General features: G+C 32.8%; 1 protein-coding gene across 4 annotated transcripts in view; it reads left to right on the plus strand.

Annotated features, from left to right (window-relative positions):
- Nucleotides 1–23,419, plus strand: part of LOC135127769 (heterogeneous nuclear ribonucleoprotein L) — a 390,771-nt gene that overhangs the window by 36,789 nt on the left and 330,563 nt on the right. For all 4 annotated transcript variants that reach the window (XM_064054374.1, XM_064054376.1, XM_064054375.1 and 1 more), the window contains 2 exons: nt 21,774–21,859; nt 22,256–22,352. In XM_064054374.1, coding sequence (XP_063910444.1) covers nt 21,774–21,859; nt 22,256–22,352 — 183 coding nt within the window. The remainder of the gene's footprint in view (nt 1–21,773; nt 21,860–22,255; nt 22,353–23,419) is intronic.

Consider the following 23,419-nt stretch of genomic DNA (forward strand, 5'->3'; position numbering starts at 1 on the left):
AATTAAAAATTCTTAAAATCGAAAAATTGGAAACTTGAAAAATTGAAAAGTCACAGCCGAAAAATCGAAATATCAAAAAATCGAAAAATGTAAAATTTAAATCATCAAAAAATTGAGAAGTCGAAAAATCGAATTTTAAAAAATAGAAAAATTGAATAATCGAAAAACTGGAAAATCTAGAAATTGAAAAATCGAAAGTAAAATAAAAAGTGAAAAACTGACAAATTTAAAATTTGAAAAATCTATAAATCGAAAAATTGAAGAATCGGAAAATCAGGAACTCGAGAGTTCGAAACGTCGAAAATGTAAAATTTAAATCATCAAAAAATTGAGAAATCGAAAAATCTGATTTTAAAAAATCGAAAAATTGAATAATCGAAAAACTGGAAAATAAAAAAAAATATAAAATTGGAACATTGAAAAACTGAAAAATTGTAAAAATAAAGAAAATAAAAAATTGAAACGTAAAATTGCAAATGAAAAAATTAAAAATTCAAACTCAAATCGAAAAACTGCAAAATCTAGAAATAGAATTGAATAGTTGAAAAATTGAAAAACTAAATTTAAACTTCAACACTCGAAAAAATGAAAAATTCTTAGAAAAAATTCATTATTTGAATTGAATAGTTGAAAAATTGAAAAACTAAATTTAAACTTCAAAACTCGAAAAAATGAAAAATTCTTAGAAAAAATTCATTATTCATGTCACCGGTTTTTACTTTATAGAGATTATCAGAAAACAAAAATCGCAAAAAAGTGAATCCGATTTTTTTTTAATCATGTAAAATTTTGAGATATTTATTAAAATTTACACTTTAATTACTCGAAAAATGTAAGATTCCGTGTTACATTGACAAACCAAAAAATTGAAAATCCATGAAACAAAAGCCTTCTGTTGGTGGGAGATTTGTCAATATGAAAGATGATTTAATTCTTGCCAATTGATTTTCGAAATCTTAATTGATTCAGGGTTATATTGCCATTTATACATTTATAAATATATTTGATTAATTGTAATCCATTTTTTACGATATCTTCTTTGTTTGCATGTTTTTTATAAAAAATATTGGCCAAATTTGACAAATTTTTATCGTCTAACTAGCAGACCCAGCAAACGTTGTTTTGCCATATAAATTATTTCTAGTGAATATTTTAGTTGTTAAATAAAAAATTAAATTAAAATAAATAAATAAATTATAATTAAATTAAATTATAAACTATACATAAAAATTTATCGTACGACAATGATTATATTCAACAGCCATCTTGCAACCCTATTGCAAGATGGCTGTGGGGTGGCCCACCCAATTTTTTTTGGGTGGGCCACCCTAGGGGTATAAAAAATAGTTGACGACCTATTCTCAGACCTACCGAATATAGACAGAAAATTTCTTAAAAATCAGTCAAGCCGTTTCGGGGGAGTTTGGTTACACACACTGTGCCACGAGAATTTTATATATTAGAAGACAATGAATTTACGATGTTTTTCTTCAACTGATTCAAAAGTACCAAACGATCAATATCTTATCTGTTTTAACAGATAAGTTTTACAAAACAGAATATCAATAAATCACAAAATCACAAAATTGAAAATTCGAAAAATTGAAAAATCAATCGAAAAATCTAGAATTTAAAAAATCGAAAAATTAAATTACAATCGAAAAATTGAATTGCATAACAATATTTATACTCCTGAAGCTGTGATTTATGAGTTCGTGTTCAGTTTTTACCCTTGATATTCAAATTTTTGCAAGAAAAAAATCAAAAATGTATAGCAAGATTTTACGATTTAACTTTGAAATTGTAAATTTTCATTCATTTCATTCTGACCTTATAAAATAAATCACTGAAATGGAGGCAGGGTGGGTGGGCGGGGCTAATTATGTTAGCGTATCGAGTGGGAGTGGAAACTAATAAAATCTAGGATGTGAAAAAAGTCAAAAAAGCCCTAATAATTGTAACTATTTTCTTATACTAAGTATTTGCTGTAAAATTTGTAGTGCAAAAATCAGTTTTATCTTATCAAATACTAGCCCCGCCCACCCGCCCTCTATTTTCTTAGAGGTTATTTGATTTGCCAAATCAGTCTTATATTATCAAATACTAACCCCGCCCACCCACCCTCTATTCTCTTAGATGGTATGTCATTTGGCAAAATTAGTCTTATCTACTAGAAGGCATTTTTTTTTTAAATTATACAAAAATAAAAATAAACACAGCTTCTAAAATCAACTACGTAGTAATTGTGCCGCCTCGTTGAAAAACCACGTATACTACAGATAAATCGGGCTGTTAAAAAAAAGAAATTCAAGCGCTATCAAAATATTTGCTACAAAATCAAAATTATGAGAAAATAAATTGTTACATTTTTTTATGAATCTGTATTTAAAAGTTGGGGTCTGCTGTGGAGAAAACAATTTTATTATTAATTTAAAAATTGAAATAGTAAAAAAACATTCACTGACTGCAATAATTATTTTAGCAACCTTGATTGCATTTTACACTTAAAAAAACTAAAAATTTGACTAAGTTATATTGTTTTTTTTTTAGAAATTATACCAAAATAAAAATAATATTTCTAATTTTTTTTCAACACATTTCCAAAAATTTCGCATTCAAAATTAGGCCGAAAAAGGCCGCCTCTTAAAAAAACTACGTATAATAAACGTAAAAACTAGTGCCCAAGAATCCTATAGAAAGTTTTGGCATTTTTTTCATAAATGTTAATACAAGAACTTTAGACACTTCGGGGTTTAAATGTGTCACTTATACCCAAAAAAATTCACAAAATTAAAATCTAAGTTGTTTAGATATTTGTGTAAGTGTTGAACATATAATTCTTGATAATCGATTACTTCAAACTTAAATTGTAAAATTCGTGAATATACTTTTTACAATTTCAAGTGAAAGTTACTTAGCGAGATTTTGAGATGACATCATCAGTTTTTTAGAGGGAATGAGCAGATATTTTTTCCAAAAGTCCAGAAATTGAAAAATTCACAAAATCGGTTGTTGAAAAATTGAGAAATCGAAAACTTGAAAAGTGGGGAAATTGAAAAATTTTTACAATTCAAAAAATCGAGATGTCGAGAAATCGAAACTTCGAAAAATCGAAAAATTGAAACATTACAAAACATTAAAATCGTGAAATAGAAATATCGTAAAATCGAAAACTTAACAAATCGTAAAACCGAAAAATAGAAAAAAACAGGAGACATAAAATGCAACAAATCGAAAAATTGAAGAATCAAAAACTGAAAATTTCCAGAACTGAAATGTCGAAAAACTGGGAAATTGCAATATCGGAAAATTGGAAACTTAAAACATCCAAAAAATCAAGAAATCGAGTAATTAAAAGGTCGAGAGTTGAACTGTCGAAAAAGGATAAAATCGAAAAATTACAAATTTAAAAAATCAAAAACTCGGGAAATTGAAAAGTTGAAAAATTGTAAAACTGAAAAATCGAAAAATTTAAAAACTGCAAATTCCAAAAATCAAAGATTATTTAAAATCTAAAAATTGAAAAACCGGAAAATCTTAGATCGAAAAAGTCGAAAATTAGAAAAATTGAAAAATTTCGAAAATTGAAGTGTTGAAGAAATTGAGAAATCGAAAAATCGAATAATTTTAAAAACCGGGGTGTTGAGAAATGAAAAAATTGAAAGATAAAAAATCGGGAAATCGGAAAATCTAAATTTAAAAAATCTAAAAATTGAATAATCCAAAAGCTGGAAAATCAAGAAATTGAAAAAAGCCAAAACTGATATGTGGAAAAATTGAAAAATCAAAGTATTGAAAAATTGGAAACTCGAAAAATTGCAAAGCCGAAAAACCAAGAAACCGAGAAATCGAAATATCAAAAGATTGACAGATCGGTAAGTCGAGATGTCGAAAAATCAAAAAATTGAAATAGCCCAAAATCGAAAAATTAAAAAATGAAAACTGACAAATTTAAAATTAAAAAATCCATAAATAAAAAATTGAATAATCGAAAAATCGAGATTTTGAACAATCGAGAAATTCTCGATAAATCCCGAAATCCAAAAATTGAGAAATTGGAAAATCCAAAAACTGAAAAATTGAAAAACCGTGAACTCCAAATATAAAAAAAATAAAACGAAAAACCGCGATTTCTAGAAATCAAAAATTCGGAAAATATAATAAATTTTATAAAAAATCGAAAAATTAAAAAATTGAAAAAAAAAGAGAAACCGGACAATTTTAAAAATCGAAAAATTGAATAACCGAAAACTGAAATATGGAAAAATTGGGAAATCGTAAAATAAAAAATTCGGAAAATCGAAAAATTGGAAACTTGAAAAATCGAAATATCAAAAGATCAAAAAATCGTCAAAAATTGAGAAATCGCAAAATATTTATTTAAAAAATCGAGAAACCGGAAAATCAAGGAACTGAAAAATCGAAAGTCAAATAAAAAGTGAAAAACTGACAAATTTAAAATTTGAAAAATCTATAAATCGAAAAATTGAAGAATCGAAAAATCGGGAAATTGAACAATGGAGAATTCGAAACCTCGATTCCTGGATAAATCCTGAAATCGAAAAATTGAGAAATTGAAAAATCGAAAAACTGAAAACTCGAAGTATTTTAAAAAACGAAAAACCGTGATTTCGAGAAATCGAAAACTCGAAAAATATAAAATTTAAAAAATCGAAAAACTAAAATTTAAAAAATCGAAAAACTGAAAAATCAATTGAAAAATTCTGAAACTGAAATGTGGAAATCGAAAAATGTAAAACTTTAATCATCAAAAAATTGGAAAGTCGAAAAATCTGATTTTAAGAAATCGAAAATTTGAATAATCGAAAAACTGGAAAATCAAGAAATTGAAAAATCCCAAAACTGAAATATTGAAAAATTGAAAAATCGAAACATTGAAAAATTGGAAACTCGGAAACTTACAAATCCGAAAAACCGAGAAATCGAGAAATTGAAAAATCAAAACATCGAAAAGTTGAAAAATTGAAACATCGAGGAATCGAAATATCAAAAGATCGACAAACCGGTAAGTCAAAAAATCAAAAAATAGAAAAATCGCAAAATTGAAGTAGCCCAAGATCGAAAAAGTAAACAACTGACTAATTTAAATTAAAAAATATATAAATCGAAAAATTGATTAATCGAAAAATCGGGAATTGAAACCGCGAATTCTCGAAAAATCCTGAAATTGAAAAATTGGGAAATTGAAAAATCGAAAAACTGAAAAGTTGAAAAACCGAAAAGTCAAAATATTTAAAAAAACGAAAAACGCGAGTTGTCGATAAGTAAAAAATTCGAAAAATGTAGAATTTAAAAAATCGAGAAACTGAAAAATCAAAAAACCGAGAAATCGAATAACTAAAATGTAAAAAATTGAAAAATTGAATATGTAATCCAAAAACTGAAAAATCAAGCAGTAGAACAATCTCCAAACAAATGTGGAAAAATTGAGAAATCGAAAAACTGAGAAATGGAAAAATCAAAACATCGAAAAAGTGATAAAATGAAACATTGAGAATTCGAGAAGACAAAAAATCGAAAAATCGAAATAGCTCAAAATGGAATAATCAGAAAATTAAAAATTAAATAATTTTAAAGGCCCGATGAATCAGAAAACTGAAAAACCGAAAACTTGGGACATCGAAAGCTAGTTAAATCCTGAGTTCGAAAAATCGAAAAAATTAAAAAGTGGAAAATCAAAACACGAGAAATAGGGAAACCGAAAAATCTTAAAACTGAAATGTCGAAAAACTGGGAAATCGAAGAATTGAGAAATCGAAACATGAAAATCCAATAATCTGGAAATTGAACAATCGAGAAATCGGAATCTCGAATCCTCGATAAATCGTGAAATCGAAAAATTGAAAATTTGAAAAATCGAATAACTGAAAAATTGAAAAACCGGAAACTTATTTTAACATATTTTAAAACACGAAAAAGCGAAATGTCGAGAAATCAAAAATTCGAATAATGAAAATTTAAAAATAGAAAAATTAAAAAACTGAAAACTGGAATATCAAAAAGCGAGAAACCGGGAAATCGAAAAACTAAAAATTAAAAATTTGAAATACTGAATAACTGAAAACTGGAAAATCCCAAAATTAAAATGTAGAAAAACTGGGAAATCTAAAATTAAAAATTCGGAATATCGAAAATTGGAAACTTGAAAATCGAAAAATCAAAACGTCCAAAACTTGATAAAATAGAAAATCAAGAAATCGAGAAGTCAATAAAATAAAAAAATCGAAATATGTAGCTCAAAATAGAAAAATTAAAAAATAAAAAAATTAAAAAATGAATAATTTTAAAAGACCCATAAATTGAAACATCGGAATATCAAAAGCTGGTTAAATCGTGAGTTTGAAAAATGGAAAAAATCACAAAATCGAAAAACTGGAAAATCAAAAACACTAGATAAAAGGAGACCGAAAAATCTAAACTTTGAAAAATCGGCGAACTAAAGAAATGAAAAATTAGAAGTCAAGTAACCGAAAAATCTTAAAATTGAAATGTCGAAAAATTGGGAAACCAAAGAATTGAGAAATTGAAACATCGAAAAATCGGGAAACTGAACAATCGAAAAATCGGAATCTCGATATCTTGATAAACCGTGAAACAACAGCATTGAAACATTGAAAAAGCGAAAAATCGAAAAACAGAAAAATCTAAGACCGCGAAAAACTGAAGAATTGAAATAATCTAAAAATCGGGATGTCGAGGAATCGAAACACTGAAAAGTTGAGAAATCCAGAAATGGGAAAATGTAAATGTCGATAAATTGGGAAATTTGTAATTTAGGAACGCCAAAAATTGAAAAAAATTAAAAACCGAGAAATTGAAATATTGGCGATTTGAAAAACTTAAATATCAAAAAACTGAAAAATCGAAAATTTGAAAATCTAAAGTTGAAAAGTTTGACAAATCCAAAGTTGCGTAAATGAATCAATTGTGACCAATGGTTTACCATAATATTCATAAAACATAGGCACAAAATTTGACCATAATCTGTTCGGTAATTTCGGATATTATCTGTCTATTAAAAATCGACACAGACAAGGTGGACGGATAAATAACTAGACCCACAAACGGAATCAGGATACCTATTTTGTCCTATTTTGGGGGTCATGAAACGTTGAGAAAAAACGAAAGTAGCTAATCGCCCGATGGGTAGTATTTTAATGAATGGTAATGAGTGGGTTTTTATGCGTGTGGGACGCCTATGGAGTGTGTACGGAAGACCACTTCACATAGATTAATTACCGCTTCGTGCCAAAAATTTATGTGGCAATGATTCTTATAAAATAAATTTGTTGTGGTACACGGGTTCAAAATAAAACCAAAAGTCGATTTTAGCTACACATTGACTTTAAACCAACGCTTCCACCATAGCCAGACTGTTGGCTCCTACACCTCCAAGACTTCCCCCATCATTCTCGGGTTGTTTAATCTCCAGCGTTTATTATTGCTGTATCCTGGGCTTCGAAACACCACCTGTCAGCGCCCGTTTCGCGTTTCCTTTTTCCGAAAGAAAAAATAATCACCACCACCGCTCGCGTTCCGTATCTTGCACTTGCGTGCCTTTCCCAGCCACTACAATATCAACAGGAAGGCTCATATTATCATCGCTCTTTGTGTAACATTTGGTCTACTTTTGTTCGATCCCGTTTATTATTGCAAGTCCTAATCCCGCGAACCGCTTTTTTTACCATGTCTATACACACACTAGATATGTTTAGAAGTATGTGTCATGTTGCTACGTAGTTCCGCGGAGTTTATGTTGTCCTTCGCACCTGTTCGTCCTGTCATTTCGAGTGCACCTGACATTGAGTTCATAATTCATAAATCTCTTGCTCCGCGGATGTGGTTTTTGATTCAATACCGAAAACCCGGCAATATCTCATTCATCAGGGGATTGTATACCAACAAAAGTGCACTCGGACGCCATACTCGCAATAAATCTCGTCTTCTAATTCTTTTTCATTTTTTTGTGGTCGCCCTTTGTGCTGTTTCGTCTTTCTTTCCGTTTTATTTAATGGATGCTGCGGCTTTGTAAAGCGCACCATTTTCTACGAGATCTATAAATAAAGCAATACAGTATAATTAATATTTACATTTCAGCGTCAGAATTGCGCTGTGTGTTTTATGTCCACGCATAATTATTTACGACCACTTTTACTCATTTTAATGTCGGACTCACATCACCGAACGAATTAATTATTCAGTTGAATTTGCGATTTCGCAAGGTATTGCGTGAAAATGTCCATATTTGCATGATATTTCTCTGGTAGTTAATATTTTACAGGGGTTTTTACGAAGCAGACGGGTGAAATTTATGAGGTGTTTTCGTTAACGATGATTTAATTCTGCTAATGACTGAAATTTAAGTTCGTCGGCTACCTAGAATGAAGATTATTATTAGAAATTATTAGGTTTTTTACTTCCTGAGCGTACGCTAAGAAAGTGTTGTAATCGACTTTTATGGTTTCTCGAGGTTTCATGACCCCAAAAGTACGAAAAACTAGCTCTCCCGTTTCCGTCTGTCTGTCTGTCGGTCTGTCTGCCGTATGTCCTGATTTTTATTTGACAGATAATCTCCGAAATACTCTTACTAACCAAAATCTTACTAACTAAACTAATATAATAATAGGTTGACGCCCATCTCAAAAATTTATATTAGTAAATATTATTTCAATTTTATAAAATGAGATATTCCTTCACATGTGGTTAATGAATCCGTGTTCAATTTTTCCCCTAGACATTCAGATTTTCGGAAAGAATCAAAATTGTGTAACAGCTTTTTACAAATTAACTTTCTTGCAAACGTTTTAAGGTTACAGGCAGCATAATATATCGTTAATCAAAAAGCGATGACGTCATCTTACAATTCTGTCGTATAGATCTTCTTTAAATTTCATAAAATAATATGCTCCTACGTGTGTGATAATTTATGAATCCGTTGTGAATTTTTAACCTTGTTATCCAGATTTTTGAAAAAAAAAAAACAACAATATTTTACAATTTAGATTTGAAATCGCCAAAACCGCACGCCGCTAAATATTGAAAGTTTTTGGAAGCATACTAAAACGTTTTTCAAAACTTGTCAGTCTTCTTACAATCCTGCCGACTCAATTCTTCAAATTTATGAGCGTTTTTGGGAAAAAAATTAAGTGTGGTTAATTAATTAATCACTCCTCTCTTCTGCATTGAGGAAAGAAAATCAAGTTTCATTTTATTTTGACCGCTGAACATGTTAATAGTCGAAAGTATAAACGTAAACAATAGAAGTTAAGCATGTATTGAGAAATTGAGAATATCTACATGATTTCTGTTGGTTACCAAAACGAAAATCGCAAGTTCAAATTTTGTATGTAGTAATTTAAAGAAGCGGGTTTTGTCGACTTACACTTCAAGGGGGAAAAAATTTCTGTCGAAATAATTTTGGGATTTTTTTTTAAGAATGTGAAACCTCTTCTCAAGGCTCCAAATGTCTCTTTAGAGAATGTGAAAATCTTCTCGGGGGCTCAAGTCTCTTTTTTTTCAAAGGATATGATACCTCGGGGGGCCCAACCATCGGTTTTTTAAGAAGGTAAAACTTTCTCGAGGACACCAATTTTTTTTTTTTAAGAATTATAACATCGGCGTCTCAACTGTCTTTTTTATTAAAGAAGGTGAATCTTTCTAGAGACTGCAACTTTTTGAAAATCTTCTCGGAGGCCAAACTGTCTTTTTTTAAAGGATGTGAAACCTTCTCGGAGGTCCCAACTATCTTTATTTTCAAAAAGGTGAAATCTTCTCGAGGACACCTTTTTTTCAAAGAATGTGAAAGCTCGGGGGCCCCAACTGTCTTTTTTTTTAAACAAGGTAAAATCTTCTCAGGGGCCTAAACTGGCTTTTTTTTCAAGAAGGTGAAACCTCGAGGCCCCAACTTTTTTTTAAGAATGTGAAATCTTATCGGGGGTCTCAACTGTTTTTTTTTTAAAGAAGGCGAAACCTTCCAGGAGGCCCCAAGTGTCTTTTTTTAAGAAAATAAAACCTAGGGGCGCCCAACTTTTTTTTTTTAGAATGTGAAATCATCTCGGGCCCCCAAATGTTTTTTTTTTTTTAAAGAATGTGAAACTTCGGGGCCCCAACTGTCTTTTTTTAAAGAAGGTAAAATCTCCTCAGGGGCCCCAGCTGTCTTTTTTTCAGAAGGTGAATCTTTCTAGAGACTGCAACTTTTTTTTTAAGACTAAACCTTGTCGGGGGACCCAAGTGCCTTTTTTTTAAATATAAAATCTCGGGGCTCCCAACTGTCTTTTTAGCATGTGAAACCTTTGTCGGGCTCCAATTGTCTTGTTTAGAGATTGTGAAAATCTTGTGGGCCCAACTGGCTTTTTTTAAAGGATGTGAAACCATCTCGAGGATCTAAGTGTCTTTTTTTAAGAAAGTGAAAACTTCTCGTGGGCACCTTTTTTTTTTAGAGAATTTGAAAATCTTCTCGGGGCCCCAACTGTCTTTTTTTGAAGGATGTGGAACCGTCTCGGAGGTCCCAACTATCTTTATTTTCAAGAATGTGAAACCTTCTCGAGGGCACCTTTTTTTTAAAGAATGTGAAACCTCGGGGCCCCAACTGTCTTTTTTTTTTAAGAAGGTAAAATCTTCTCAGGGGGCTAAACTGGCTTTTTTTCAAGAAGGTGAAACCTTCTCGGGGCCCCAACTTTTTTTTAAGAATGTGAAATCTTCTCGGGCGTCCCAATTGTTTTTTTTTTTTAAAGAAGGCGAAACATTCCCGGAGGGCCCTAAGTGTCTTTTTTTAAGAATATAAAACCTCGGGGCGCCCAACTCTTTTTTTTTTAGAATGTGAAATCATCTCGGGCCCCCAAATGTCTTTTTTTTTAGAGAATTTGAAAATCTTCTCGGGGGCCAAACTGTCTTTTTTTGAAGGATGTGGAACCTTCTCGAAGGTCCCAACAATCTTTATTTTCAAAAAGGTGAAACCTTCTCGAGGGCACCTTTTTTTTTTAAGAATGTGAAACCTCGGGGGCCCCAACTGTCTTCTCTTAAAGAAGGTAAAATCTTCTCAGGGGCCTAAACTGGCTTTTATTTTTCAAGAAGGTGAAACCTTCTCGAGCCCCCAACTTTTTTTTTTTAAGAATGTGAAATCTTCTCGGGGGTCTTAACTGTCTTTTTTATTAAAGAAGGTGAATCTTTCTACAGACTGCAACTTTTTTTTGAAGAATGTGAGACTAATTGTTTTTTTTTTAAGACTAAACGTTGTCGGAGGACCCAAGTACCTTTTTTTTTAAATATAAAATCTTGGGGCTCTCAACTGTCTTTTTTTAGAATGTGAAACCTTTTTCGGGCCCCAATTGTCTTCTTTAGAGATTGTGAAAATCTTGTGGGCCTAACTGGCTTTTTTTAAAGGATGTGAACCATCTTGGGGATCTAAGTATCTTTTTTTAAGAAAGTGAAACTTTCTTGGAGGCACCTTTTTTTTTAAAGAATGTGAAACCTCGGGGGCCCCAACTGTCTTTTTTTTGAAGGATGTGGAACCTTCTCGGAGATCCCAACTATCTTAATTTTCAAAAAGATGAAACCTTCTGGAGGGCACCTTTTTTTTAAAGAATGTGAAACCTCGGGGGCCCCAACTGTCTTTTTTTTTAAAGAAGGTAAAATCTTCTCAGGAGCCTAAACTGGATTTTTTTTTCAAGAAGGTGAAACCTTCTCGAGGCCCCAACTTTTTTTTTTAAGAATGTGAAATCTTCTCGGGGGTCCCAACTGTTTTTTTTTTTAAAGAAGGCGAAACCTTCCCGGGGGCCCCAAGTGCCTTTTTTTAAGTATATAAAACCTCGGGGCTCCCAACTCTTTTCTTTTAGAATGTGAAATCATCTCTGGCTCCCAAATGTCTTTTTTTTTAAAGAATGTGAAGCTTCGGGGGCCCCAACTGTCTTTTTTTAAAGAAAGTAAAATCTCCAACTGTCTTTTTTTTTTGAAGGTGAAACCTCTAGGCCTCAACTTTTTTTTTAAGAATGTGAAATCTTCTCGGGGGGCTCAACTGTCTTTTTTATTAAAGAAGGTGAATCTTTCTAGAGACTGCAACTTTTTTTAAGAATGTGAGACTAATTTTTTTTTTTTTAAGACTAAACCTTGTCGGAGGACCCAAGTGTCTTTTTTTTTAAATAATCTCGGGGCTCCCAACTGTCTTTTTAGAATGTGAAACCTTTTTCGGGCCCCAATTGTCTTGTTTAGAGATTGTGAAAATCTTGTGGGCCCAACTGGCTTGTTTTAAAGGATGTGAACCATCTTGGGGATCTAAGTATCTTTTTTTAAGAAAGTGAAACTTTCTTGGAGGCACCTTTTTTTTAAAGAATGTGAAACCTCGGGGGCCCCAACTGTCTTTTTTTTGAAGGATGTGGAACCTTCCCGGAGGTCCCAACTATCTTTATTTTCAAGAAGGTGAAACCTTCTCGAGGGCATCTTTTTTTTAAAGAATGTGAAACCTCGGGGGCCCCAACTGTCTTTTTTTTAAAGAAGGTAAAATCTTCTCGAGGCCCCAACTTTTTTTTTAAGAATGTGAAATCTTCTCGGGGGTCCCAATTGTTTTTTTTTTAAAGAAGATGAAACCTTTCAGGAGGCCCCAAATGTCTTTTTTTTAAGAATATTAAACCTCGGGGCGCCCAACTCTTTTTTTTTAGAATTTGAAATCATCTCGGGCGCCCAAATGTCTTTTTTTTAGAGAATTTGAAAACCTTCTCGGGGCTCCAACTGTCTTTTTTTGAAGGATGTGGAACCGTCTCGGAGGTCCCAACTATCTTTATTTTCAAGAAGGTGAAACCTTCTCGAGGGCACCTTTTTTTTAAAGAATGTGAAACCTCGGGGGCCCCAACTGTCTTTTTTTTTAAAGAAGGTAAAATCTTCTCAGGGGCCTAAACCGGCTTTTTTTTTTTTCAAGAAGGTGAAACCTTCTCGAGGCCCCAACTTCTTTTTAAAAATGTGAAATCTTCTCGGGCGTCCCAACTGTTTTTTTTTTTTTTTTAAAGAAGGCGAAACCTTCCCCGAGGGCTCCAAGTGTCTTTTTTATGAATATAAAACCTCGGGGCGCCCAACTATTTTTACTAGAATGTGAAGTCATCTCGGGCCCCCAAATGTCTTTTTTTGAAGGATGTGGAACCTTCTCGGAGGTCCCAACTATCTTTATTTTCAAGAAAGTGAAATCTTCTCGAGGGCACCTTTTTTTTAAAGAATGTGAAACCTCGGGGGCCCCAACTGTCTTTTTTTTCAGAAAGTGCAACTTTCTCGAGGTCTCAACTTTTTTTTTAGAATGTGAAATCTTCTCGGGGCGCCCAACTCTTTTTTTTTTTTAGAATGTGAAATTACTTTTAAAAAAGGTAAAATCTTTTCGGGGGTTCCGACTGTCTTTTTTTTAAGAAGATTAAACCTTCTCGAAACCTTTTCGAGGACACCAACTTTTTTTTTTAAGAATAAGCAACCTTCTCGGGGGTCCTAACTGTTTTTGTTTTAGAATGTAAAACCTTCTCGGGGCCCCAACTGTTTTTTTTAAAGCATGTGAAACCTTCTCGAAGGTTCTACCTATCTTTTTTTTAAGAAGGCCAACTTTTTTTTAGAATATAAAACCTTCTCAGGGCTCCAGCTGTCTTTTTTTAGAGGACGTGAAACCTTCTCGGGGGTTCCAACTGTCTTTTTTTTTTTAAAGAAGGTGAAACCTTCTCGAAGGTCCCAACCATCTTTTTTTTTTAAAAAGGTAAAACCTTTTCGGGGTTCCAACTGTCTTTTTTTTTAAAGAGGGTGAAACCTTGGGGGTTCCAACTGCCTTTTTATAAAAGAAGGTAAAACTTCGGGGGTTCCAACTGTTTTTTTTTTTTAAGAAGATTAAATCTTAGAATATGAAACCTTGTTGGGGGTCCCAACTGTTCTTTTAAGAAGGCGAATGCTTCTCGGGGGCCTTTTTTTGGTGGAAAGGTGAAACCTCGGGGAACTCAAGTGCCTTTTTTTAAGAATATAAAACCTTGGAACCCTTAACTGTCTTTTTTTTTAAGTGAAACCTTCCCGGGGGCCCCAACTGTCTTTTTTTTTGTAAAAAAGTGAAACCTTGTTAGGGACACCAACATATTTTTTAAGAATGTGAAACCCTCCCAGGGTTCCCAATTGTTTTCTTTTAAGAAGGTGAATGCTTCTCGGGAGGCCCAAGTGTCTTTTTTTTAATAATGAAAAACCTTGTTGGGGCTCTCAAATTTTTTTTTTTTTTAAGAAAGTGATGAAACCATATTTTTTTCTCTTACACTGTTATTCTCACTCTCACTCCATAGAAGTTACCACAAAAAGTAAAATTTCCCAGAATTAAATTTTATAATTTTTCAAAGAAGCAGGATTTGTTGGACTGTACTTCAGGGAAATTGTGAAATCGAAATAACTTTAGACCAATTTTTCTTTACCAGCGCGCATTAACCCACCTTCTAAGGAGCTATGTGTTTCAATTATTGAAGTCTTTATTGATCTTTCGTTTTATGATAATATTTTACCTGGGTTTTTATGAAAGCGGTGGGGTGAAATTTATGAGGTGTTTCCATTAACGATGATTTAATTCTCCAAATGACTGTAAATTAAGCTCGTCGGCTGCCTAGAATGAAGTCTATTATTATAAATTATTGGTTTTTTTCTTTATAAGTGCTCATCAACCCACCTTCTAAGGAGCTATGTGTTTCAATTATTGAAGAAGTGTATTGATCTTCCGTTCTATGATCGTTACATCTTGTTAAAAAATTCCACCTTCTTTGAGACACCTGCAGTGGGTTTTTCCAAGTCGATATCGATTCCGCCTACTACATTAATACAATAATAATAAAAGATCGTAAATAGGCAAAACCAGTAGTCAGTCATTCGGCTTTGACGAATGCCGAAGCAAATTATCGACGAATGTGTGGAATTTGACACAGCCAGAAGTTGACAAGGCTTTTAATACCTCAAATCCTTTACCTTCGCGTCGCCTTTGTCAATCCAACGTCATAAATCACTCATCTTTTTTGTAAAGCTCCTCGACAAGTCGGTAAACAACGATTTTATGTGTTGGAAGGAAATGATTAACATTATTAAAATATTTGCTTTTTCCGGGCGGCTCGACGCTTTTATTAATTTTCTATCGTCTACCTGTGTACGGTTTTAATTATCGGGCGTTTTTAATTGCTTTCGTTGAAATAAGTATGTGAGGAATTCTGTGCTATTTGTGAAAAAGTCGGCTAATATTTCGCGCCATCGGGCGGTATGCGCTTCACACTTTATCATTGTCTGAAATGTCAATTGTCAAATGAATGATGATGAGTATGAACGTCAGCGAAAAATTCGCTTTTAACGCGTTCCAAAATTAGATTTAAGTGGAATGCCAGCTTTCCTTGGACCTTGACGAATATTTTACTAAAAAGGAGTTCGGAATTGTTTGGGGATTTCGTGGTCGGGGGACCAGGAGTTTCAGTGTTGAGATTTATATTGCATCTGTTATATTCAGAAGTGTATTATTTATAACGTGGAGTTCATTGTGTCTGTTGGCTTTGGCACCACGTGTGATATTGAAAAATTAGAGAAAGGAATAGAGACATCGGGGCGGGGAATTAATATTTTTGCTGCTTCCTACTGTTGTTTTAAAAATTGCTTTTTTTGATGTTGAAAAAAAAACGCTGACACAACATATAGTTCCATTAGTACCCGTTATAACAGCTATTTTGGTTTACGGAGTTTCCATTTTTGTCTCCTTAAACTCTCGGAGTTTTTAAGAGAACGAAACGTCACCAAAATAACTACCGAGTCTGAATTGTCGAAAAAAAGACAACTCTAAAATTTATAGTTATGTGATGAAAGAAAAATAGATGGGTTAAAGTAACAACAGAAGCATGACGTGATTCATGTGAAGTGTCCTCTTTGAAATTCAAGAAATTACACATGTTTTTCCTCATATTTTAGAGCGGCGTTTGTATGGATCGAAAATTTTCAAAATATTTGCCTTTGTCTAGATGGGTGTTATCTTTTTAATAAAACGAATTTGTAGGAGGCAAATATTTGCAAATTCATTTAGTAAAGTTCAGCTCGTTGCGGAATATCCAACAGAAAGGTTAATGTACGAATAATTTTGCGTTTTGCTGTCCTGTGTTATGCGATTTATGATATACAGCTTTTACAAATATTCCAGACTTTGGATATAAAAATTATATTTTATAATGCTTTGATGTTTTGTTCCCATTAGATGGGTGTATCTGGTGTGCGATTTTTATGTTTTTGAAATAATGGAACATATGGCTAGGATTTTTATAATACATTTAATCTACTTTTAAAACGGGAAAGTGGGTAATTATGCATCTATTAATAGCGGTATTACATAACGCGGGTTAAAATTAATAACTGTGTTGCTTTTTTTAAAAAATGGAAAAATAACAGTTCAGGAAATGATAGTTCTTTAGAAATTATTACAAGCATGTAAAATTCTGTCCAGGAACCTAATCTAATTATTTTCCTTTTTAAGTTTTTTCTTCATCATCAGCCACAAAAGTGACTACTTTGCTTTTAGGAACGAGAAAATTTTTATCAACTTTTACGTTTAATTGAAGGACGTAATAGATATTTTTGATCATCTGCTTTCGCTAATTTCCCGGTTAAACAAAACACCATATTTGAAATTTATTAGCAAGTACAAAGTCAATTGATTTTTCTATAATCTACTCATAAATATTCATAGTTTATATCAAAATCCATTTAGACCATTCCAAGGTTGTGTAAATTTGGACCAAAATTTAGAATTTTTGTACCCTGATCACACTAAAATAATCAATACTTTTGGGGCAATTGTTTCACCGTTCACCCGATTTCCGCGCACTCCGCGCCAGACCAAATACCGGAAGATTTATTTGATTTGTGATCTAGTTACCCAAGAATTTATTGACAGAACAAATCGGGCCCAAAAGTAAGTCGAAACTTGATTGCTTGATTGACTTTTTATTGAAAAATGACAAAATTTTAATGAATTTAGAGCACATGATTTACTTTGTTTTTAAAAATGCAGGTACATTATCGTAAAGAATTTGCAATTTCACAACATAATCTCCATATGAGTTGTCTGTGACAGCACTTAGAACAAGAAATAATCTAAAGGTGGCAAATCAGGTGACCGAGGTGGCTACAAGGTTCTGTGCGGGGGTTAATTAAACGGTTGTCATAAAATTCGCTTTGAACATTGAGCTCTATGAGCTGTTGCGCCGTCGTGCTGAAAATATTCATTTCCAATTCTGCAAGATTAAGCTTCTCAATAAATTTTTCGAATTTTTTGTAGAGTAATGACGTTTTCTGAAAATAATACTCATTGGTTTTTTTTTTGAAGTAGTGTGAAAGAATCGCGAGAATCGTCTGTTTTTGAAGTAATTTGAAGGAATTTTGGGAACCCGTTGTGTCTGATTTTTGAAGTAGTCTGAAAGGACCTTGGACACTCCATGTCTTGTTTTTGAAGTAATTTGAAAGAATTCCAGGGGCCCTTCTGCTTTGCTATCGAAATAGTTTGAAAGAATCTTGCGGATCTCTTATTATTTTTAAAGTAGTTTAAAAGAATCTTGGAGACCCATTGTATTCATTTTGAAGTAGTTTGAAAGAGTCTCGGGGACCTCCTGTGGGTTTTGCTTTTGAAGTAATTTGAAAGAATCTCGGAGTCTCATTGTGTTTCGTTTTTGAAGTAGCTTGAAAGAATATCGGGCAATTTTTGTATTAATTTTGAAGCATTTTTAAAGAGTCTCTGAGGCCCCTTGTGCCTGATTTTTGAAGTAATTTAAAAGAATCTCGAGGGCCCCTTGTGTTTTGTTTTTGAAGTAATAATATCCGGCATCTTTGGGATTTCTGGAATCCGGAATCTTTGGAATTTTGAACTCTTTACAATGCGGAATTTAATTTTTTTTAATAAGTATTTAAAATCGGAATTTGCAGTCTTTAAAATTTTTGGAATTTTCGGTCTTTGAAATATTCAGAATCTACAGAATTTTTGGAATTTCCAGTCTTCGAAATATCTAAAATATTCAGAATCTTCAGCATCTTTAAAATATCTGGAATCTGTGGAATCTTTGGAATTTTAGACTCTTTAAAATGTAAAAATCTTCAGAATCCTCGAAATCTTCAGTCTTTAAAATTTTTAGAATCTCTGGTATCTCTAATGTCGGAATATTCGGAATATTTGGAATTACAGAATCTCTGGAATTTTTGGAATCTTTGAAATCTTTGGCACATTTATTATTGCCAGAATCTTCGGAATTTCCATAGTTTTAACAATTTTTGGAATCTTCAGAAACTTTACAGGTTTTAGAATCTTCAAAATTTTTAGAATCCATAGAATGTATTGGAATCGGCGGTCTTCAGAATCTTTGAATTCTCGAGTCTTCAAAACATTCCGAATTTTTAGAATCTCTGGAATCTCTAGTCTAGGAATATTGAGAATATTTGTAGAATCTGTGGAAACTTTGAAATCTTTGGAACGTTTATCTTCAGAATTTTCAAAGTTTTAAGAAACTTTTGGCAACTTCATTCTTCGAAATATTGAGAGTCTACAGAATTCTTGGAATCTAGAGTTTCGGAATATTCGAAATCTTCAGAATTTCTATAATTTACAGAATTCTTGAGAATTTTTGGAATCTTCAGTCTTCGAAATATCAAAAATTTTCAGAATCTTTATAGTATCCAGAATATTCAGAATCTCCAGAATTTTCAGAATCTTTAGGATCTTTAGAATTTCTGGAATCTCTAAGATACTCAGAATATCCTCCATCTTTGGCATTTTTGAAATTTGTGGAATCTTTGGAATTTTAAAATCTTTCAAATGTAAAAATCTTCAGAATCCTCGAAATCTTCAGTCTTTAAAATTTTTGGAACCTTCGGTCTTCGAAATATTCAAAATTTTCAGAATCTTAATAATTTTTACAATCTCTGCAATCTCTAATGTCGGAATATTTGGAATTTGTAGAATCTTTGGAATCTTTGAAATCTTTGGAACGCTTATTATGTCCAGAATCTTCGGAATCTCCACAGTTTTAACAATTTTTGGATTATTCAGAAACTTTACAGGATTTATAATCTTGAAAATTTTTAGAATGCTTATAATGTATTGGAATCGGCGGTCTTCAGAATCTTTGAATTCTCCAGTCTTCAAAACATTCAGAATACTTAGAATCTCTGGAATCTCTAGTCTCGGAATATTGAGAATATTTCCAATTTTTAGAATCTGTGGAAATTTTCAAATCTTTGGAACGTTTATCTTCAGAATATTCGGAAACTTTAGAAATCCTATAATTTACATAATCTTTGAAATCTTCAAATTTTTGAGAATTTTTGGAATCATCAGTTTTCGAAATATCAAAAATTTTCAGAATCTTCAACTTTAGAATTTCTGGAGTCTCTAGATTCTCAGAATATCCTCCATGTTTCGCATTTCTGGAATCTGTGGAATCTTTGGAATTTTAAAATCTTTAAAATATAAAAATCTTCCGAATCATAGAATTTTTGGAATTTTCGGTCTTCGAAATATTCAAAATCTTCAGAATCATAATACTATTTAGAATCTCATGCAATAATTACTGTTTTTTTTTTGGTTGAAGTAGTTTGAAAAAATTTCGGGAACCGCTGGTGGATCTTGTTTTTGAAGTAGTTTGAAAGAATCTCGCGGATATCTTATCTTGATTTTAAAGTAGTTTGAAAAAATCTCGGAAATACTTTGTATTTATTTTCAAGTAGTTTGAAAGAGTCTCGGAGGCCCCTTGTGATCGGTTTCTGAAGTAGTTTGAAAGAATTCCGGGGGTTCTCTGTGGATCTTGTTTTTGAAGTAATTTTAAAGAATATCGGGAATTACTTTTATTTTGCTTTTGAAGTAGTTTGAGAGATTCTCGGGGAATCTTTGTATTAATTTTGATGTATTTTGAAAAAGTCTGGGTGGTCCTTGTGTCTGGTTTTTGAAGTTATTTGTAACAATCCCGGGGACCTCCTGTGGATCTTGTTTTTGAAGTAATATGAAAGAATCTCGGGGACCTCTTGTGTCTGGTTTTTGAAGTAGTTTGAAAGAATCTCCTGTGTCTCTTGTGTGTTTTTTTTTAAGTAGTCTGAAGGAATCTCGGGAAACCTCTGAAGGTCTTGTTTTTGGAATAATTTGAAAGAATCTCGGAGACCCTTTGTATCTGGTTTTTGCAGTAGTTTAAAAGAATCTCGGTGGATTTTCTGTATATTATATTTGAAGCAATATATTAGAATCCCGGGAATCCTTTGTGCATTGTTTTTGAAGTAATTTGTAACAATCTAAGGAACCCCTTATGTTTTGTTTTTGAAATAGTTTGACCAAATCTCGGGGACCCCTGTTGGTCTGGGTTTTGAAGTAGTCTGAAAGGATTTTGAAACCGCTTGTGTTTGGCTTTTTGAAGTATGTAGTTTGAAAGAATGTCTGAGACTGTTGTCTTTTCTTTTTGAAGTAGTTTGAAAGAAGTTCGCAGACCCATGTGGGTCTGGTTTTCGAAAGAATTTAAAAGAATTTCGGGGATTCCTTGCCTAGCTTTTAAAGTAATTTGAATGAATGTCGGGGACCCCCTGAGGGTCTTGTTTTTGAAGTAATTTGGAAGAATAGAGAATGGATATCTTCGATTTGTTTATTGAAGGACGGACTTTGAAACTAATTATTTCTTTAAATTTATTTTTTTATTATTGTTGTAAATGTTAGACTACCGTTCGTCACCTTAATCAATAAAACTACTGTTTGCTGGAATTTAAAAAGCACTAAACTTGTTGTTGGATGCTGCGATAAAAACGGTAGTTAACAGAATTTAAAGAGCGTTTATTACAGTAGCATCTTGAATAAAATCCACCTTGATTGATCCTCACCGAACATAATAATTTTTTACCTTCCCAGTTACCTTACAGACAAAGCAGTTTGTAAAGACATTTTAATTAAAACTCGAGTTCGACTCCCCCTGTCACTAGGATAACTTTCCTTTAAATCCCTCGATATTTTGTTTTTAATCAAACTCGAGAAAATCGTAACACGACTACTTTCCAGTTACGCATTAATTACGCTGAAAAGCACACTCTGGACATAATCTGCCTCAAACAAATGTCATATGATAGGCGCAGTAATAACTTAATTAGGACGTGACACCGTATCACTTTGTAATAGAGTCTCGCTAATTCTCTTTGTCACGAGATACAATTGGCAATTAAAACGAGACGATGTGTTTAAAATGTATAATTTTGACTCGTACAGGCACCAGCGTTGTTATATCTGAAGAAAGTAAATTGTCCCGGAGTTTGTGCTAGACAGTTGAATTAGGCGGCCTCGTAGACCTTGTTACATTAGGACCGGTTCATTTGAAAAACTGGCGTATTTCTACTTATGTAATTCCAAGTTTCTCGTTTCATTACCTGAAAAATTACGTATCTTAGCTTGGTTGGAATTATCAGCGGTTTTATTAGACGTTTAAGTACCGGCTTAGTAAGTACTTGTATAACATTGTAACAACATAAAAGTCTCATATTATCATAATCTCTTGTGTAACACTACACCAGTGTTTATTTCGTTCTTTTTTTTATTATCCAGGAATAACTGATATGATAAACACTTCCAAGATGTGATAACTTTATGTAAGCGATACTGTTACGTTTATGATACCGCTCCCTCATTAACAGACACTTACCTTTGAGATATATTTATAATAAAGTCGGTTTATTTATAATTTGAAGGTAATTGAGTGCTTATTTATATGGTGTTTGTTTCTTTTCAGGATGTTCTACACACGATCTGTCAAGCAAGTGGCCAGGTTTTGCGGATCGTCATCTTCAAGAAGAACGGAGTGCAGGCCATGGTGGAATATCCTTGATTGCGTTTTAATTTCGGGTCCAAAAATAGTCACTCAGATTTTGTTAAATCGAGATTTAATAAAATCTGAGTCACCAGATGCAAATAGTGCAGGAAATACAGAGCGCCTAAAGTTTCATACCAAAATTTTAAGGCGGGATTCTACCTGCTCCTGGTGCACTGTCATTTCGGGTCGGTGCAGACTTTAACACAGTTCTCGTTTCTAAATATAGTCGTTCCTGAAATGGGAGCGGATGTTTGCTACGATTTAGTTATTAAGGTTATAATAGCACCCTTTGGCTATAAGAAAATCTCGTTTCCTTCGTGCTCGGGCTGCCTGTATCCAATTCATTCTTTCCTGCACTAATTAGCGTCGCTAGAAAGCGAACTTTCCTTAACTTTCCACACATTCGATAGTGTAGAATCGGCCGTAAGAGCCAAAGAGACACTAAACGGAGCAGACATCTACTCGGGATGCTGCACTCTGAAGATAGATTTCGCCAAGGTAAGCCGCTTTTAATTCTTTGTCGGTCTTCACAAAGTAATAAGCCGTATTATGTTGGCTACGTTCGTTCGTGTCATTATCGTCGTGATTACCGAGAAATACCAACTCAAGCAAGATGGTAATTACTTCCTACTACCTACCCGTAATTAGGTATTAAAACGTTTTCGTTCGTTCGCAAAAAGTGGTTAAGTGCCCCAATATTTCCTGCATGTATATGTTTATTTACTCTACCATTTAACGTCTTTTGCCGTTGATTATGGAACTGAGACTTCCGTGCCGTGGTTAGCTGGCTCCTCTAATTAAGGGGTGTTCCTCCGAATCCGGATTTTGCGAGTTCTTGTACGAAAATGAAAAAAAAATTGGGGTTATTAAGTAACAAATAAAGCGCGGGGCGGGTTATTAATTTTTCGGTTTATGAAAGTCGTTTTGCCTAGCACATAAAGAGCGAACTTTCAATGCGGACATAAAAGTGAAGTAAAGGTTGTAATGGAAAGTGGAAAATGGGAGGAGAATAAACTGGGGTAATCGGCGATTTTCTTTATGGACTTGCTTAATCGAGTTTGAAGGCCAGGTATTCATGATTTATCAGGATTTATTGACAGCAGTTCGTGTTTTATCGGAGGTCGTAATTTAATTTTGAATGTCTTATCGGAGTTTGGTCAAAACGGGCGGACCAAGAATTATTGCTGTTTTTTAAGTTTATTGCTGGCGAACGCGGGCGGAAGATTTATGAATTTTTTTATAGGGCGTAAAAAATTAACCCCGAGAAATTGCATTTACATAATTTTGAATTTTTTAAAATCGTAGTACAGGGTATGAATTATTAACTTATGTTATCTTAAATTTATTTCTTCTGACGTCTGAGAATTAAACACTGGATACAAAATTCTAAATACTTATTTAATTATGTTTGCATTAAAATTTAAAAATATCTGGATTTTATGAAATTATTTATCACGTTTTAAAAATGTCAGAGGATAAAAGCAACATGCAAAACAATATTACTCACAAAGGATGAGTCATAAATGTTCGACGAGAGCTTTTTCTGTCTTTTAGAAATAATGAAT

This window comes from Zophobas morio, unplaced genomic scaffold (assembly GCF_036711695.1).
Source record: "Zophobas morio isolate AGI-343-1 ecotype UQ-CSIRO unplaced genomic scaffold, CSIRO_AGI_Zmor_V1 ptg000012l, whole genome shotgun sequence".
NCBI classification, from domain to species: Eukaryota; Metazoa; Arthropoda; class Insecta; order Coleoptera; family Tenebrionidae; genus Zophobas; species Zophobas morio.